This window comes from Ahaetulla prasina, chromosome 2 (genome assembly GCF_028640845.1).
Source record: "Ahaetulla prasina isolate Xishuangbanna chromosome 2, ASM2864084v1, whole genome shotgun sequence".
In the NCBI taxonomy this organism is placed as follows: Eukaryota; Metazoa; Chordata; class Lepidosauria; order Squamata; family Colubridae; genus Ahaetulla; species Ahaetulla prasina.
In genome coordinates this window covers 110,573,103-110,594,146 of record NC_080540.1, presented here as the reverse complement: position 1 = coordinate 110,594,146, position 21,044 = coordinate 110,573,103, and the positions used below count along the sequence as shown (strand labels likewise).

Genomic DNA, 21,044 nt, shown 5'->3' with positions numbered 1-21,044 from the left:
GCTTTCATAAAAATGATGATTGAACAAATTATCGGGATAAAAAAAAATCTATCCATTTATTTAAGCTATTGGTAAAAAAGGAAGAAGAATAGAAAGAGTGATATGATGCATCTGTTGTTGAAGTTAGAGAGAGTGGCAGGAAACATTCTCTTCTAGTCTTATTGGTTAAGTTACTCATCACAATCATTCTGTGAACTGAAACACTTTCCGTTAATTTTTTTTTTTAAAAAATTGCCTATGACATGTTTTCATAATTCAGAAAGAGACTCCAGTCTAGTAAGATTGTTGAGTCCTGTTACATCAGTGTTAAATCTGGAACACAGAAATCAAAACCTTCTTTATTGATATCCACATTTTTTTCTTCCCTTTTATATCCCAAGAAAAGTAGACAAGTTTGTGTGTGTGTGTGTGTGTTGACAGGAGGCAGTAAGATTCTAGGAAAATTGAAAAAGGGGCAGGGGTATGTTTCTGCAATGCTTTGCTCTTGCATTTTTAGTTTCTAATTGAATCTAGCAAGAGAAGGTATCATCGCAAAACATTTTATACAAAATAGGAATTTTATACAAAATAGGAATAGAGCCATGGGTGAAGTTCACCGTGAATCATGAAATGTGACTTCTGGAATAAACTCAAACATTCATTAGCACTCCCAGTGACTTTTTTCCAGTAATTTATTAACCTTAGTGACAAATATTACATATTAGGGGCCAAGACTAAACAATTGTTTAGGCAATAAAAGCCTGATTTACAGAGTTTTCCCAAGCTTTTCAGCAAGGAGAAGTAAAATCATTCAAATGACATTTTGATATAATTGATCATTTCTCACAGGGAGCTCATATCATCCTTTATGTTTTCTGTGGGGTAAAAGATAAGGGAGTTTTACCACTCTTCCATTTAACTGAATTATGAAGTGGTAATCTATCAATATCTTTAAGGACTGTTAGGGGAACTTGAGAATCCTTCAGGAAATGATCAAGGCGTATCTTCAGACCTGTTGCTTACTTTTAACTGCAGTCTCAGTGGAAGTATCATCGGTGCATGCATACTGTATGTATATATAAGATGACAAGAGCAGATCCTCAAAACAGATAAGCCTTTGATAAGATAGGATATGATGCCTTAAAACTTCAAGATCAGATGCGGAGGTGCTCTTCAGTCACTTCACCAGTACAGCCCTATCTACATCTATACTTTCAAGCCAAATTCTTGTGTTAAACAGATTTGGTTATCAATTGGGCATTTAGGACACAGTTTATTGGAGACTCACATATCTATGCCAGACAACTTGGCATATGGGATTATCCCGTTTCTGGGATACGATAGATGGTGCTTAGAGAAAGCTACTGAATTTTATTATAATACAAGTAACCTTCCTAGCTAAATGATGCATTGTAGTCAGAGCTCTTCAGTCTTCTTTTTTATCCACTCCTTATCCTAATTAACTGATGAAGTATATTTCTAGGCAGCCAGATTCATGAAATGTATGTATGGCTGTTTACTTATTTACTGTATATACTGCCTTAATCCAATTGGACTCTAGGTCCAATAAAATGTAGTATCATTGCTAGAAAAAGATTACAGTTACACAAGATATATAATAAACCTAATTTCTATATTAATAGGTCTTATCCAGAAACATTCTGGATGTCACTTTGGAAAACCAAATCTTTACAGCTTTCCAGAAGGCCACAGGAGTAGTTACTCCTATTGTATTTCCTGATAGGCCAGGACCTTAAGCAAAAGTTCTCCAGCTGTCTGGTTTTGGCAAAAATGATCAGAGAAAGATAATCTTTCAAAGTAACCTCAAGCCATTAAGGGTCTTCAAGGTGGTAAACAGGACCTGAATTGCATAATAGTCTGTAGTCTAACAAAGTAACATTAGAGCTGAATGTTAAACATGGTTGCTGCATTTTGGAACAGCTGAGTGATCATCAAGGGCAGCCTCATGTAGAGTGAATCACAGTCATAGAATTGAGAAAGCATAAGAACATGAGTTCTTATCTGAGCAAAAGTTTATCCCGTTCTGGGATAAAAGGTTGAGAGGATGCTCTCCTGGGAACAGCCTTCACTTTTTTCTCTGGCAGGACCCCCAGATTACAAGCCTAACCTCTCAGTGGAAGCACAATATCATTGCAAATTACATGGGATGTAGCATTGGAAGGAGTAGGTTTCTGAATTAGCAATTATCAATCTTGTTAGAGTTAGAAGTACAAGTAAATATCATCAGCATAGTGATGTTATCTTACTATGAAAAAGCAGATGTCATCTCTGGAGGAAGCTTGAATGTGACCCCATATCCATATCTAGTCATACTTACTTCTTGTTTTCCAACAACATTGTTTGATGTGTTCCTTCACCTACTTGATTTTCTAAAAATCTTCAGAAAATCAAGTTGCTGGTTGGGATCAGTGGGCAGGGAAAGGCCATTCAGAAGGAATCCTGTCGTAGTTTAACAGAATTACAGAGTTGGAAGGGATCTTGGAGGTCTTCTAGTCCAACTGCCTGCTCAAGCAAGAAACCCTTATCATTTCAGATAAATCTTTCCTTAAAAACCTCCAGTAGTGGAGCATCCACAATTTCTGGAGGCAAGTCATTCCACTGATTAACTGTTAGGATATTTTTCCTTAGTTCTAGGTTGGTGTCCTGGCTGAATTCTAGAGGGCAATGAGACATTTAACATAATTCCACTAGATTGCTATGTCATTTTTTAAGTATCAGCTGGAAAGCTTCTAGATCCATCAGATGTCAGAATAGGCATCTTACCTGGACTATCCTACCTTGGAGGTTAGGGAACCAGTTAACCCCATCATCACTAGAAAAGTATTGGTACATGGCAAAAATAAATCACTCATAGATGTCTTCCAGGAGCCAATCATGTTTCATCTGTTCTGAAATGAAGCAGATCTACTGTGTGGCCAACAAAGTGGTCTGGCTCAAAAATGACCCAGAAAAAATTTCAGATTGTTACGACAGCCATGGCAATTATTTTGTACTAACAATATGGGTAAATTCATAACTATCTTTGGACAATAGACTTTGGACAGTTGGATAATACAATAGCAACCCCCCAACCCCTCTGTTTCCCATGCTTGTTCTTTGGACATAATTTCACAAATATGGCCTCATATCTGGTCATCTGGTGCAACAGAGTTCTTTACAACAACCAGGCACTTCTGGTACATAACTGCCACAGTATTTCCCCTATCCTAGCATCAGGACTGATGTCAGCAACAAAACCCCATTTGATAAATTTCAGCAAGAGGGAACCCTTCCCCTCTCTTCCAGCCAGCTCTCTGAGACTACATTCATGGGAAACAAATCTTGAATTCAAAAGTATTGTGCCTGTATTTGGTTTGCTTATCAGACCAGTTTTCTGGTTCTTGATAGGGGCACAACTTTGCAATATTTCTTCCTATGGACTGTCTCACCTGCCATACTTTCTCCTTATCATTATTATCATCCTGCCTCCATGTCCACCCCCTTATCTACCTAGCCCACAACTCCCAATCATCCTAATTGCCACCAAGAGCTGTTCCCCTTAATTTATCCAGTCCCCTATAGATCTCCTTAGCAGGTCAGATGGCAGTAAGGTAGCCTCTCCTGTGGTCTCATTCCAGGGATGCACCTTCCTTTTCAGTTTTCTAACATTCACTCAAATAAACAGTAGTTCTACTTACTTTTTCTTTTCACTTTCATTGCTCTGTTTTTTCCCCCCACTATATGGTCCATTTTAAATAGAGTCAGTTTCATTAGACCTCCTACATAGGCAGCTGTCTGACAAAAAACAGGCTATCTGATATAGTTACTATCTCCTCCATCCTGATATACATTATAACTTCTGCTCCATTTTCTATCCCTCCTCCATTCATTCTGATTTTAACTGTTGTTCTTTATTTCTTTATTGACTTTTCCTTGATCTTTACCTCCTTCTCTGTCCACCTAGTGACTCAAATAGTATATATAAAAGCTGTTTCAGCCATTTTACCAGTATACCTTCATCTCCTCCTTGGAGGTCTGGCTGAGCAATTTTCTGACCATAAACCTTACCACCCTGTGGGCCCTCTTTGTCTTTGGACACAGCATTATTAGCCCTCTGAGCCCTAACTTGCCCAGCCTTCCAGTCTGCCCAAGTCATCCAGGGCTGGAGGTGAAGATGAATCTGGAACTTTCTGGTGCTAATTCAATACTTTATTCAGAGTAACACCCACGTGCTAATCCATGTGCCAAGACATTGCCTGTTGGTTTCTGCAGTATGTAATAATATATGCCAACTTTATGAGAATCAGTGCACTTTATGGTGAATAATAAATAGGCTGTCTTCAAATTGAAATGAGAAAGCCATAAATTTGGTAAGAACAATAATCTATAGTTTAATATTTTCCAAGATCTCCATTTGATAAAACTCTATGGAAAATGGGATAACAGGTAAATGCATTTTTAATGTATTTCCAGAGTTTTATTCTGTACTTTTTTCCATGAACACAAAAGTACAGTATTGAATTTAGATACATATTTTCAGTGCTGGAAGCTGCCAGGTAATTAAAAATAGAATCTGGGCTGTCCTTATCATGCCCCTCTTCCCTTTATTAAATCAATCATTTCCTGCAACTTTAAAGCTCTGTACAGCTCTTCTGAGTATACGTCAAGTTAAATATCAGGGTCAAATGAAGTCAAATATCTAAATTTAATAACGTAGAATAAAATAAAATAGCTTGGGAAGTGTACTTCATAGTATATGGCAAGTCATTCACATACAATGGTTATTAATATAAAATATATCTATATATATATTTCAGTGTCTGTGGGCTTTGAGTATGAGACCTGTCCCAGCCTGATTTTATGGGAGAAAAGGACTGCTCTACTGCAAGGCTTTGAACTTGACCCTTCAAATCTAGGTGGTTGGTCTTTGGATAAGCATCATGTGCTTAATATAAAAAGTGGTAAGTTTATTGATATTCATTTATGGGGTTTTTTGTAAGTTTTACATTGAGTGGGAATCTGTTCCCTAAAGATGTTGGTGAACAATTCTCAGGAGCTTAGTCAACATGATTAATGTTGCAGGATACAAAGAATAGAATCTGATGGATACCAAACAATAAGAAGGCCCTGTAGGGCCAAAAATATTTTAATATTTAAAATGTATGAAGAAACATTGTGGTTTTAGTGATATTCTGAAAAGCACTGTTTGTGTTGAGACATTAGCTGCATGCATACAGATTGCTTAATCTTACAGTACTAAATTAATTCATTTTGTGCACAAATCCACAATTCCTTTTGTGGATTTTTACAATGCATTGAACTGGAAATGAACCATGTGGATTGAGCCTGTATAAGAGACTAAGCCTCAAAAATGAAACTAAACTTAAAATTAGCAAATGTTAGCATGTTATGTGAATGTCATTGCTAGGTGTTTGCTGGTCTAATTAACTGTGTTAAGTGAATACAGATATTGTATTAAGCCAGGGATGGGCCCTTGTATCCATTTCTGATCATAACTGACCAACAATTGGTGTCAGTTTTCTTTAGGTTTGAGGTGGGAGACAAGCAAACAATGACTACAAATCCACATAAGCAAAGATTTATGGGAAGGACTCCCTTGACCTTTGTTTCATTCATTCATGCATAAATAAATATGATTTTGTGTATAGGAATTGCTAAGATATAAACATAATTTATGTATTAAGAATCTCAGGTAACAGAATAACAGTCAGAAATGACAATTTTTGTATGTATGTTAATTAACTCACATACACATGTACACATTATAACAGTGAAAGCAGTTGAGAAAAGGATATTTGAAAGTTGGATCTAAGGCATTATTGAAATTTCATCATCAGAGGATACATTTATATATAAGGCTTAGATTTTAAGGAATGTTTTGCTATATTCTTGTAAATCATTCATATCCTGCAAGGCACAGCAAATATTTTTAAAAATAAATGAATGAATACAATTATTATTTTTCTTTAAACTAAATTATTTGACTTATCTTCCACAGTTTATTTCACATATCCACATTTTTGTTCAACTTATAAAACACACTGAACTTTAAACTCACAAAAAATTCAGTTGACTGAAAGTTGACTATCACCTTTCTCTGAAAAATTCAAATTTAAATTGCCAGTGTCAAATATGAAACACATTTTTAAAGTAATCCATTATTTAATGTCTGTTTGGCATATTCTCTCACTTCCTCTTTTCGAGAAAGGTTGAAAATTTTTCTCTGAACTCATTCACTTGAAAGAACAAAGATGCTGATCAGTTCCCAGGGCTTCAATATATTCACCACACCTGTTCTGGAAAAAAAGAAGAGAAAAATTCCCAACAATTATACCCTTGCCAAACATTCAAAGTTGATTTTAGCATCTCAGGGTGTTAATGATCTTGGGTTTTCAGGGTTGAATTCATTAAAAACCTCATGCTATTCCAAGTGGTGCATATCTTAATAGAAATTAGAATGGGAAAGATCTAAGGAAAACTATTAAATTGTCTATTTTATTGTGAGCATTACTGATTTCAATAAAGAACATATCTCTTTTTCCCTGTGTTAGACAAAGAGTTACCATATTCAGAAAATGAATTAGATATTACATAATTAATATTAGTCTCAAGAGATAATGCCCCCACTTTAATGCTATACTTACTTCCAGCATTGTCTGTCAAATCTGGATGACACTAGGTTGGCGAAGGATAGAGTGACTTGTTAAAGTTAGAAAAATAAAAAACAGTGGCTAACAGAAACCAATGAGCCATGTCAGTGATGGCGAACCTATGGCACATGTGCCATAAGTGGCACACAGAGCCATCTCTCTGTGTGACGCCAGCCATCATCCATTGCTCTTCCGGGTTCCGGCATGCACATGCGCCATCTTCATGTGTGCAGGAGCACCGGAAACTGGAAGAGCAACGGAGAGATGGTTCTGCATGCCACTTCCGGTTGAGCTTTCAATTTCCGGCACATGCATGCATGCCAGCCAGTTGGTCTTCGCAGAAATCAGAAGACCAGGTGACCAGCGCACATGCGTATGCCAGAAACGGAAGCTCAGTATGCGCGTGCTAGGGAACTGCTGTTCCGGTTTCCAGCACTACCGTGCATGCGTGCTGGGGGAGCTACTCTTCCAGTTTCTGGCACTCTCCCCCTGCACGCTTCTGTTTTGGTACGCCAACACTGAGCTATGTCTTTACAATTTGAACCATGTACTAAAACTCTGAAGACAGATAAATTCCAATCAAAGGATTTGGTAATGAAATCATCCCATGAATAAAAATTAAATGCAATGTGCTTTTCTGCACGTTGTTAGGTATTCTACACAAAGGTAGTGGAGAGAATCAGTTTCTAACTCAACAACCAGCAGTAATTACCAGCATTATGGGAAATGGTCGTCGTCGAAGTATCTCCTGTCCAAGTTGCAATGGACTTGCAGAAGGAAACAAACTTCTTGCCCCTGTTGCACTTGCAGTAGGAATTGATGGGAGCCTGTTCGTTGGGGATTTCAACTACATTCGACGCATCTTTCCCTCAAGGAACGTCACAAGCATTTTGGAATTAAGGTAATGCCACTGCTAAAAGCACCACTATAAAAGCTTTCCTAAGTGATTTTCTTTATAGCTTTCTAGACTTGTAGCTCTCAGCACAATCCGCTGTTCACAACTGATAGGTGAACATGACTGATGGATCAAAACTGGCATAAAGTTGCATTTTTTCCCTCTTCCTTTGAAGATTATAATGGGAATTCAAGCAGTCCATGAATTGTGCAATTCACCATTAAAGAATCAGAATGGCCAGTGATGGTTAAGCATTATCATAAAAGAATCTTCCTCATCTTTGGAAAGCTGGGAATATGGGTGGAAGTTAACTTTTTTTTTTTTTAAAGGGACTGAAGAAATTGGACATAGCAGCAATAGGAGGGAGGAGTTAAATTAGGAGAGGAGAAAAATAAATTAGGAAGCAAAGACTGTTAAATCAGTTAAGATGATCAGAAAAGAGAAAAGAAAAAAGAAAAGAACTGGGTCAGAATTGGGAGGAAGGAAATTGGCAGTGGGAATGGTAAAGTAAGAAGAAGAATACAAAGGAATATTGCAGGACAAAAGGAAGGAAAAGGACAAAGGAGAAGGGTGGATGAAAGTATGTATGAATGGAATGGTAATAAAACAAATGAAGAGAATAAAAAATAACAAATGCTAAAATAGCCAATGTATATAGTCCAGCATTGTATATACACATTGGCCAATCAAATGGCTTTGGAAATCAATAAGCAGATTATGAAGATTGTAGCTCATACTTGTTTCTATTCCCAAGTAGATCCTAAACCTCTCATCATTCAGCTTAAATGGTTAATCCTGGGTTATAGGATGAGAATGGGAGAAAAAAACAATATTCACATATTCTGTGTGTAATTTCATATACCTTTATCATACAATCTTTTTTAAGTTAAAAGGCCACAACATTTAATTTTTTTCCCTTAAAGTGGAGTCTTCTAACCTTGAGACATACTGATTTCTCATTTTGTCCCTTTTTGATTCAACATTATGGATTTTGAGAGGCAATGAACAGAATTGCAAATGTTGGTCAGCTTCATATTTGCATTTATTTTTATGGCATGGATGGGCAATTCGTAGTCCCCCTATATCCATTTTCCAAGTCCCTAGAATACACAGGATAACATTTTTGAATTCATTTTTTCCCCTTTTTATGTTTTGGGCAGAGCTTTAAAGGACAATTTGGATACCTAAAAAATGTCTTAAACTGATCCATCCTAAAGAAAAGAGGATCTGAAAATTTCAGTCTTCTAAACTCTGGTGTTTCGTCATACTTTCACAGCCCTCATTTTCAAAGCAGTTTCACATTGGGATGACACTTTCATTAAGCTGTCCACCACCAATTTAAATCTTCTGATAATAGCAATAGCACTTGGACTTATATACCATTTCACAGTGCTTTACAGCCCTCTCTAAGAGGTTTACAGAGTCAGCAGATTGTCCCCAACAATCTGGGTCCTCATTTTACCCACCTCGGAAGGATGGAAGGCTGAGTCAACCTTGAGCAGGTGAGACTCGAACTGCTAAACTGCAAGCAGCCAGCAGTCAACAGAAGTAGACTGCAGTACTGCATTCTAATCACTGCGTCACCAAGGACAATTACACTTGTGATATTGTGATATTTCTACTTCAATGGCATATTATAATTGATTTTGTTGACCCATATTTACCTTTTTAAGTAAAAGCTGAGATCTCTCTTCTGATTTCTAGATTATTTATGAATATGAGATAGAATACAATTTTTATTTCATTGTTGTTAATTCTTATATGTTGCTTTACTATTTCTAGCTTGCAACTTCAAAACTGGAGTCACAGACTCCATGTATATAATGGTTAAAACTGCTCACACGATACCTATCTTAGAATCCATTGTCCTAAACCATACAAACTGCTGAAAACCAGAGCTATGTGTAATATTAATTATTTTGCTAATTCTAATAGATTAATAATTATTTAAAGGAAGAAATCTTTTTCTTGATTATACAAAACAAGAAGTGAACTTTTGTCCATTAGTTTCTCAAGATTTTTTTAAAGTGAATCCATTAGAATATGTTTTACAATATTGTCTAGCATTGATTAGATCCATGGCAAATGGACACTGATTGGTGGAATTCTGAACAAATTCAGTATAATGTAATGTTTGCTGCCTTCTCAAGCATCCTATGAGTCATAGTTTTTCAATTAATGGAAATGAAACAAAGAATGGATCCCATATAGACTAATATAGACTAGGGGTGTTCAGGAACATGAGATAGGTTAGAATAATTCAGAGGTGATTGGTGTTCTCTGAACTTGCAGACCTTACCCAGCAAGACATCATCAGTACAAGTTACCTGCCTGTTTATATGCAATAACTTGCCCTGCCAATTTTGTCGGGGATGTGAGTTCTTATTTAAATCCACTTTGTTTTGATTTTAGAGTTACACAAAGCATTTTTCTAATACTTAATCATACTGAATAGTATGGTACCAATTTTGCAGCTATGACAAAAAGTGGGGGAGGGGGAGAGATGTGATAATACAGTATTTAATGGGTGGAGTGGAAGAAAGAAAAGAGTACTGGGTTTAATAATGAGCACACTATATTTCAGCTGTAGATCATTTTTTTCTTCTCTTGAGATACTATTTGACTAAATTCTCTGTATTGCATTACCCTAGCTGACCTGATGTAGTGAATTATTTCTTTTATTAAAAAAAATACATAATTTTTCAGGGAAGAATGGCTATATGCAAAATAGATATCATTCATTTTAATCAACCTTCCTCTATGAACAAAAGTCCACATTCTGCCTAAACATTTATCACAGATGTTTCCCATTATAAGAACTAATATTGCTGCAAATTTCTATGCATTTTACATGAATACAAAAACAGGACACTTAAAATAACAAGATAAGGCATAACAAAGTGTTCCAAATCCATAAGTGATATGGATATGTGATATTGTGATATTAATCCAAATCAATATAAGTGAAATTATAATTTAATCTATTTTCTCTGTAAACAAAAGGTATTATTGCAGTGTGCATCATTTTCCCAAATTTTCATTTGGATCAAGCATTCAGAATGTCATAATCTGAAATTCACTGGGGCACCAAATTGAGTTACATTCCCGCTATAGGCTTGAATTGAATTATCAGTGCCAAATGGAGTTGGAGCGATTTCTTTTTAATTTTTCAGATTTGACAGTTTTGAGGAAATAAAAGGATAAGAGAGAGAGAAAGATTTTGACGTTGACGTTTACAGATACAAAATAGAATTATAGGAAAAATTAACAGATAGTAGTCATAAATGGCTCTCAGTCCTATCAGTTAAATGGGACATCCATGTTCAGAGAGGAAGTGTTGCAAGCTGAATGTAAGTTTCTGGGTGAAGACTGGAGGAATTTGGTAGTTGAACACTGTGAGAAACTAGAGGTTAAATGAGAATTACCTTCAATTATGATCCAATAAATGATTCATTCAAATTATGTTCCAGTGCAATAAAAAGGCATGATTTAGCTTCTGAAGTTTGTGAAATATCGCAAAAAGCAGAAGATACCCAGTATACCTACACACGCTAGCTTTAAAGCTGAAGGACCCAACACATTGTAAAAGGAAGTTGATTTATTCAGGAAAGTTGTATTAATGCTGGTCTTTCATATCCATAAATTTATATTAATAGATTATTCAACTGGGGTTGATTAAAAGAAAAGAAGGACCATGTTTATGGCCTAAAATCTATTAAGGAGATAATATGCAGAAATCATTATCCCAGTCCCCTTTGTGAATGCATAGATTGTATCCATAATTTTGTTAATTATAAACTAATTAGAGTTGTAGAATAATAATAATAAATTGATTTCTAGGAACCATAATAGCTTTTGTGGGATCCATCAAACCTTCTATCAGGCTATCTTATTTAGGCACTAGACTAGGAAAGATTGTGGAAAGAACATACGGTACTTTGATTTCAACATAGCATTTAGGAGATCTCCCAGAATACTTTGGTTGGTGGAATTGTAAAATGTGGATCAAGTGCTTGTACTTTTACATGAATCAACAGTTGATTAAGCAATGAATGTTCATTAACATGTCTGCGTTAGCATGGATAGATATTTCCCTCCCCCACCCCTCCCCCAGGAACTTGTAGTAGACCTTGTCCTGGATTAGGGCAACAAAACTGCAAATAAAGTGAAGCTAGAAATTGTAGGCTGCAACACGGAAGGTAGAATGAAGATTTAAAAGGATCTCTAAACTATGCCAAAATTAGGTTAGATTCATCATTTGAGATAAATATTGTCAAGATAGGAGAGACTGGTTTGGGAATTATAGATATAAAAATTATGTGTATCTTAACATATCTCACACTGAATAAGAAATGGCAATCAGTGCAGCTTTCAGAAAAGAAATGGAAAAATCTTAGATTGCAGTAACAGGAGCCCAGTGTTTAGTAATAATCCTGTATTCAGTATTAGTCTAATTGCATTTAGAGTACTGCAACCTATTTCATCTACCCTGTTTCCCTGAAAATAAGACCTCCGTGGATAATAGACCCAATCGGGCTTTTGAGCACATGCGCTAAAATAAGTCCCCCCCCCCTTGAAAATAAGCCCTCTCCAAAAATTAACACCCCCACTAAATATTAAAATGCATGTGCAGCTGGTCCCCACCATTTCCTCTGGTTAGGGTGAGGGAGACAGAGCTGGAAATCAGGTAAGACAGCAAGGAGCCCCATCTTGCTCCATGCGCTCCATGCGCCCCAAAATAATAAGAACTCCCCAAAAATAAGGCCATCTGGGGTTCAAAAAATATAAGACAGGGTCTTATTTTGGGGAAAACATGGTACTACATTGTAAATTAAGAAGAATATGAAAAAAATTTGAAGAAGGGACAAAAGGGACTATTGTATTCTTACAGTATAAATCTTAAGGGTCCGTCCCAGCAGATGCAGGGACAGCAACACTTGCTATATGGCTTCATGCCTGAATAAGCCAAAATTAATGTTGGGAACAGATTTCTTTTTTCCATCTTGTAGAATAAGACAATATGCAATGTTTGCTACATGGTCTCTTCTTCAGCTAACTGTTCTCTCTTTCTCCCCCCCCTTCCCCCTTGTTTCTTTTCTGTTTTCTTTCTGTAAAGAAATAAAGAATTTAAACATAGGTAAGCCAAGTTTGCAATCCTATTATCATTTGCTATAGCTTGCTTGCTCCATTTTGTTTGCTTTTTGTGTTGTGCTTTTTTGTGTAACATTCTGTTTTTAATGCATCAGGTATATAGCAACATTAATGTGCTAATTTTGTGTTAGAAACATGGTAAGCAGTAGTAGTTATAGAAATGCAATAAAAAAAGCAACCAGAGAATTATCTAATGGAATGAGAATATAATGAACTCCAAGTCAACTTCAATATGACCATTCTGTCTGTGTAGTGTCTAATTCACTTAAATGGTTGAGGAAAACTCGAGCAGTGGCTCTTGTAAATGCTGAAAAGGATTTAGAGAACCACTAATGGACTAGAAATGGGTCAAAAACTCATTTCCAATTCATTAAAGGATTTTTTCCCTCCAGATTTATTCTCCCATTCTATCTCACCCTTTAACTCAATATTATTAGGGTACTTTGAACAGATTATATCCAATCACCAACCTCATTAGTTATTTTGAAGTGAGTTTAAATTCCTTTGCAAAAGGTTTGATTCCTTTTGCTGTTCACGTTTGAATGCATGGTTTTGCTCATCCACCCTGCACCCTTGGACATTGTCCTAGAAGTATGTGAAAAATCATAAAAGACAATCAGGCACTTACTTGCTAGTAAAGTGCAATTAAAGATCTGCCTGATTTTTTATGTGCATTACATGCAAAAAATGCACAATACACATTGAAAATGGGCAGAGCTTTGATTGCATTATTGTGGGCATCATCTTGATTTACTTTCTCATACCCCAGGACCTCTCTTTTAATGACAAAATCAGCAAAAGATGTGGGGTTGTTGTTTTGTGTTGTTTTTTTTGCGTTTTTACAACTTCATTCACAAGGGTATCATCCAATCTGAATATCATCAAATCCCAGTTTGCAACGATGCCTAATGTAATTGGCCAGAAAATCTTTTATTGTGGAGCTGGCTTTATTTATCTCACTCTGCTTCCTGAAGAAATCTACTTAACAAGAAATAATTTAATTTTCTGTCTTTGTTCTGCTGTCTTTTAAAAACTCTCTTGGCTTTTAAAGGAGTTTGCCCTGTGTCACCTAGGGCTGGCATCTGCAGAGATCTTATTTAAAATACTCATTCCATCTGCCTGTTAGCCCAGGGATGTTTGTGCAGGAGTATCTCCATTTAGTCCAGTTGTCTATTTGAATAGCTGAAGCTGACATTTCTAAATTTGCAGGTGGTTCACTTGCTCCACACCTTGAACACCTGTCAAAATAGTTTTATTATAAAAAGCCTCTAATATCTCAAGACACTCAATGACCCTATGAAATAAGGCAGAAAAGATTTCAGCAAAACAATAGCTTAGCTTTGTGTCAGATCTGAAGGACTTGTTATTGCCATATAGAGAATTAACACTGCAGGCTTCCATAAATAGTATTTTAGGATTGATTTGTTATGAAGGCAAAAAAGAAAAGATTTGCCACAAAACTAAACTATTGTGTGCTTGGCAGAAATGTACGAGTTTACAGGATAGCTGCAGATTACAGAATGCTAATCTTACAAGAGAACAGGAACAAGGCAATCATGCTTTCATTAAACCTTAGAGACTAATTAGTCCATACTGTACAATGCCTTCTGGAAGATGAAAATATTATGAAAGCCTTCTCTGCAGTAATGCTGTGCCTATAAAGAAGAATACTTGTAGATCAGGGTTGAAATGTGAGGTCCTTGGTGCTCTCTGATCTTGGTTGTTTTCTTGCAGAGGTTTCATTACCCAAACTAGGTAACATCATCAGCTAGCACTGATGATAATGCAAGAAAACAATCAAGCTCAGAGAGCCCCAAGCAGCTCACAATGCTATACCTCCTTGAATAGAAGTGGGTTTGAGCACCAATGCTGGAGAACCGGTAGCGGACATTTTGAATAGTTTGGAGAAGCAGTAAATACCCTCTCTGACTGGCCCGCCCCCATCTATTCTCTGCCTCCCAAGTCCCAGTTGATCGGGAGGAAATGGGAATTTTGCAGTAACCTTCCCCTGGAGTGGGGAGGGAATGGAGATTTTACAGTATCCTTCCCCTGCCATGCCCACCAAGCCACACCATGCCACACCCACCAAGCCACACCCCCAGAACCAGTAGTAAAAAAAATTGAATCCCACCACTGTGACCTTGAACCTTGGGGATGGTGGATGACAGCTAAAACTTGATTGCTGTACCAATGCTGAAGTTGATCACAATATTATGAAACATAAGGAACACATGGAAAGAAAACAAAAGCATTTGATATCAAAGGGTCTATATTGAATAAGTTTTACTTACTGAATAGATCCCCTGTGCTTTATGAACCATTGTAAGATCACTATATCCTCCACTGAAAGTAGCTAGGGCTGTTCTGTGCATTCCTTATTGAACACAGAGACATTCATACTCTTTTAATGAGTCCCCTGCTCTTTATACAAATTAAATGACATTATAATTGAGATAAAATCTAAACAAGGTTCTCCAGATCATAACTTCTAATTACCTACCTTGAAATAAATATAAAGTGGAAAGTATTAATGAACACATACAAAGCTCATTTCTGTTGTGATGAAAAAACTACTTGTGATACTGGACTAAAGCTTCTATCTTGAAGGCTGTAGGCAAGACCCACCCAATGAACTGATTGAAGAGCAAGTAAAAGTGTAACCAGCTTAGACACATGCAACTGGCTGTAGCAACTACATATTTACCTACAGGCCTTACCTGCAATGCAGGCAACATTCAAAAAAATCGTACAAGAACACACATATCACGACAGGAATGAGCAGAGATAGTCCATGTGCTAACATATAGTACCTTCTCAAGTACAGGTAGTCCTCAACTTATAACAGCAATTGAACTAGAATTTCCATTGCTAAGCAATGCGATCGTAAGACATAACCCCATCCCTTAACAAGGGCAATCTCGAATTGCTGGTTGCCATTGTTGACTGAATCCCATAGTTGTTAGGTGAAGCAGCCTCCTGCTGGCTTCCCATAACCAAAGTCTATGACGAAGCCAGGAGGAAATTGAAAGTCTCAGGCCAACAGGCAAGTCAATGGCTACTCCTGGGATAAGGCAAGGGGATACATAATAATACAGGAGATGGTCAGGGAGAGTGTGAGTGGGTGCAAAGGCATGCACTAGAGCAGGGGTGTCCAAACTTGGCCCCTTGAAGAGTGGTGGACTTCAACTCCCAGAATTCCCCAGCCAGCATGAGCTATAAATATGAGCAAGTTGCTGGCTGGGGAATTCTGGGAGTTGAAGTCCACCACTCTTCAAAGGGCCAAGTTTGGACATCCCTGCACTAGAGGCATGGTGAGGGACAGGAAGGGTGCATGAGGGGATGGAAGGATGCAATGGGGTACATGAGAGGCATGACATGGGTTGAAAAAGGAGTACTAGGTAATGTGCAAGAAGCGTGGTACAGGTTGGTATTGTGAGGAGATGTGCAAGAGGCATGGCACAGTTTTGGAAGTGTGCAGAAGAGGTGCATGTGTGTGTGTGTGAGTAGTTGGCACAGCTTGAATACAAAGGGGCTAAGAAATAGTATGCAAGTGGGAAAAATTTGCCCCAGTGACTTGGTCTCTTCCCTGAAGGACAACAAAAGTGGCAATGGTGATCATGTGATCAAGGGGCTTTGCAACTGGTCATAAGTGCAAACCAGCTGCCAAACACCCAAATTGTGATCACATGACTGGGGGGGGCATGTCCTAGGATGGCTAGAACTCCAAGGAGCCATCATTTATTCAGTGTTATTGTAATTTTAAATGATCATAGGTCAAGGACTACCTGAACTATATCTCTGGAGACATCAAAGGCTGCTTTGGCTTAACCACCACTTCACACTGTCAGCCAAATATGGATATGTGGCTGATTTTAGCAATTTTCCTAACCCATAAGTTCCAGCTGCCTTATTTCAAACAAGCAGTAACTAAGATAAAACACAGCGGAAATTATTTCACTATGGATTTTTATATTGTGAGAAAATTGTTTTCTGGGCAATCAGTAATAATAGCAAAGCCATTCCCTCATATTTTAAATGCATGTTACTCCTTTTCTCAAAGGGAAATGTGAAGCACTTCAAAGCTTAGGCTTTGAAGAGAAAACCTTCGAAGAGGGAACCTGTTTAGAACATCTTGATTTTATTTTAATAACAAAGACTGTTTTGCCCTACTTCAGCTTTAACCTTGAAAGTGACTAATCTTATGACAGTTGTTACTATTTTGGAATACTAAATGTAGGTGTTATACTTCTAATCATCCCAGGCTACCCACCACACTATTAAAACTCTTTCTAAAAAAGCTCTTTTTATTAAGAGGAAAGGATGTGTGCAATTAAAAATTATGAGTCTACCTATTTTTTATAGAGAATCAGAGCTGCTAAGACTACACTCTGTTATTTGGCAATGTAGGAAAATGGGATAAAGATTTTACAAGCCAGCACAGATGCTGTAAAAAAATTTTTTTTAAAGAATAACAGCCTCCTGTCAAAAGCAATTTAAAATTCGGGTCTCATGTATTTTTGCGTTTGTGGTTACATTATTTCTTAAAGCATTGTTCCAAAATAAAACGTTTATGCTCTGTATAATAAATGGATTTTCATGGATGGAAAAAAGGAAATCCATAAACGGAAATTCATGAGAATCATATATGTTTCCAGTGCCCTTGTTACTGAGATGTAAATCAGTCTATTCCAGTTTTGGAGATGTGGGGGAAGTAGAATGATGTAATGCTCAAAGAAAGATTGATTAAAAGCCAAGGTGGATTTGTGTTGTAATTGACAGGAACCTCTTAGTGAGCTAAGCTGTTAAGAACTGAATCTAACATTTACACTCCAAAATTACCTCAGAAGTAAATTTCACTGAGTTCATATTACTCAGATATTGGTGTACTCAGTCTCATATTGGTGTAAACAGGACTACAGAAATAATTTGAGATAAAACATGCCACCAACATTCACTTAAGTAAAATAAAGCTAGAGGGTTATGTAAAAGCCCCTGCCAGCTTTATTTATTTACCACTTTTCCATCTGCCCATCATCCAAGGAATTCAAAGTGATGGCTAATGAGTGGCATTATTGTCCCTCAGATTTGCGCAATCACAGTCCTGCAATTGGAGAGGCTGTGAATGAAGACATTTCTTCAGGATGTCATGTCACTTTAGAGCAGAGGTTATCTCACACCCAAATCTAAACTCTACCCATTCTAGCCAAACTGAAAGGAAGTGTGAATTGGGGTTGCCAGACCTCATGGTATTCTATGAAACCAGCACAAGTAGAGACCTAGCAGATGCTTTGGCACAGCATGCCAAGCTTGCTTAACTGGGTTAGCTTTTGTAATGCTTAGTGTGTTGTGTGAAGTCAGTTAATTGGGTTAGTGTATTGCGTGAATCCAGAAAAAGGAACTAGGTTAAGCATGTTATATGAGGGCAGATTTTCTGTGTATATGGGGTTGCTTTTAGACAAATTCATGCTTCTGGACTGAAACTGATTAATATATGTCTGCTCAATGATCTCTCTGTACACCAGACCTTCTGAAGCTATCATTTTTTTTTCTTTCTCTCTTTCTCCTCAAGTAACAATCCTGCCCACAAGTACTACCTAGCCGTGGATCCTGTTTCGGGCTCTCTTTATGTTTCGGATACCAACAGTCGTCGTATTTACAAAGTCAAAAGCCTTCCTGGTGCAAAAGACCTGGCTGGTAATTCAGAAGTGGTCGCAGGGACAGGGGAGCAATGCCTGCCTTTTGATGAGGCCAGATGTGGTGATGGAGGGAAAGCAGTAGATGCAACATTAATGAGCCCTCGAGGTAAGGGGCATCACAGGCAGCACCTGCTGTTCTGTAGCAAATGGCTGGCTTGGGTAGGATAACCCAGAAATAAAACATTTACTCCAGACATTGTCTATTGGCCCTAGGATTGCAGTCCTTTGGAATTAATGAAAACACTAGAAGAACTGTAAAGAAATATTGAATAAAATAAATTGCTACCTAATGGCCATGTATAAAGTCTAACTTCCAAATTGAATGAGTAAATGATTCTGACTTATTATATTGAAAATGATGTTATGGTGAGCTTTCCTTAATTGTTCAAACTAAACGTTGTTCCTAGTTCCAAACATATACTTAAATGTTTTAGGCCAAGAATCTTTTTGGATCAAGTTGAGCGTATTGGTAATTTCAAAAACGTATCATGGATGCTCTCACCAAACAATCATTTACCAAACTTAGCAAAAGTTGTTTATCGTACTCTTTGTCACTTCCTCTTTATCTTTTCCCCAATCTCAGGCAGGTGAGCATATTTGCAAACAAAACACTGAGCTGCACACACAAACCATATTTATTTTTGTTCTGACCTAGCCTTCCTGAGACAGTAAAAAGCACACAATTAGTCCCCAAAACCCTCTTTTTAGTTCAACAGCTGTGAATTCTGTTCATTCACAGCCCGTGATGAGTCACAAATAGTTTGTAAAGTGTCCGACAGAAGTCTGCCACAGTCCTTCGGGATAAGATTGATAAGCACCCACCTCTATCTCCCTTGACACGCTGCCAAAGACCTAATTGGCAATTAGCTTTGAAAGACCATACGCAGCACAGAGTCAAAACGGAGCTTCAGAATTTAAACCAGCCAGCATGAACAAAGTTGCTTCCTGCAAAGGCTCACTTGCCTTTGCTCCTCCTTTAAGCCTTACTCCCAAGTCATCCCTTTTGTCTTAACTGCTCTTGCCTTCTGGCAGCTCTGCGCCAGAAGGGAACAGGCTCCCCCTGTTCTTCTGCCTCGCTGATGCCTCGCTGATGTCAGACTCTGGAGGCTCTGGAGTCAGCACATATCTCCCAGATGACCCAGATGACCCTGGCCCCATCTCCGCCTCCAACGTAGAGCCCTTGTCCGAGCTTTCCCCAGACTGCAGGACTGGACCCTGTTCCTCCCCAGCCTCCTCACTGTCCAACTCTGCTGCCACATCTGCAGGCTGCCGGCAGACCACAGCAATTTTTTAAGAATACCCACAGGGCTTCCACAAAGCCCAGAAGGCTTCTTGGAAAGAAAAGTAATGCTGGAAATGTGTGTTTTTCTTTGCAGCATGTCATCTTTATTTTTATTTATTTTTATTATTTTTCTTTATTTTTAATAAAGAAAAAAGAGATAAAAACAATAGATAAAGTTGGGTGGCACAGGGAGCTTGGTAAATACCAAGGAAGATAAAAAGTCTCAGATACTAGGCAACATTACTAAGTGTTTGCTTGGAATATCACTTTTTGTTGCAGAGTAGCAACAGTGTATGACATCAGTAGTTGAAACAGATAAAAGATAAAGAGGTGCAGAAGAAAGGGATGACATAACTTATTTGGACCTGAATGTCTGGACTCAATTAGTGACAGATAAGTTTTAGAAGTTTGAAGATTTTTTTCTTCTTCAAATGCATGGGTGCACGTATTTCCTTAACATAAATATAATTTATTTATCAATTTTCAAAATCATCCCTTTATAACATTTGTCAATGCTTTATGTGTAAAACTGACAATGCAAGCACACATTTCTGAGATAAAATCTGAAAAAGTGCCTTTTGTACAGGGAACAGTGGCAAGAAATCTGAAGAACTTTAAGGTGGCATGGTAACAAATGACATAGGAAGTGAGATTTTCTGCACTTTATACGAAAGCTTTATTCCTAGATATCCACATTATATTTTATTTAAATGCAGTCTGTACTGTAAAAAAAATAAAAGAATGTTAGGAAAGGTTAGGAATTAACCTTTTTTTAAATACAAGGAAAAAAGAAAACAAGTCAAATTGTATTAGGATTATAATGGGAATGAATTTATAAAAATTAAAAATTAGAAAAATTATAATGGACTTTAATGAGAAATACTCTTTTAATTGGCCAAAACTGAATTTGAAAGCACAAAACATCAAAAGGATAAATTAACAGGGGAATGGTCGATATATAATAATATATGATAGATAATGATATATACAGTATAATCTAATCTTGTTTTTGCTTTTGTTTCATGTTGGCAGGTATTGCAGTGGATAAATATGGCCTTATGTATTTTGTTGATGCAACAATGATCAGGAAAGTTGATCAGAATGGTATCATATCAACTCTGCTGGGCTCTAATGACCTAACTGCTGTTCGGCCACTGAGCTGTGATTCCAGCATGGATGTCACCCAGGTAGAATGTTATTTGCTTCTGATAATAAAACAGATGGATAAATGTCTTGTGGTTATCTCCAAGATACACTAGAAGTTTCAACCTGCTGGGAGAAAAAGTTATTGCTGATTATACAACATATAATATTTAACATAATTAGCAACACAAAAAAGCCAAGCCTTCTTTTTAGAAGCTTCTATATAT

At 37.2% G+C, this 21,044-nt stretch overlaps 1 protein-coding gene across 1 annotated transcript in view; it reads left to right on the top strand.

Moving 5' to 3' along the window:
* TENM2 (teneurin transmembrane protein 2) overlaps positions 1-21,044 on the top strand; it is a 970,061-nt gene that overhangs the window by 907,571 nt on the left and 41,446 nt on the right. The window contains exons 21-25 of the mRNA XM_058167878.1: positions 4,797-4,940; positions 7,302-7,551; positions 12,662-12,682; positions 18,266-18,498; positions 20,707-20,861. Coding sequence (XP_058023861.1) covers positions 4,797-4,940; positions 7,302-7,551; positions 12,662-12,682; positions 18,266-18,498; positions 20,707-20,861 — 803 coding nt within the window. The remainder of the gene's footprint in view (positions 1-4,796; positions 4,941-7,301; positions 7,552-12,661; positions 12,683-18,265; positions 18,499-20,706; positions 20,862-21,044) is intronic.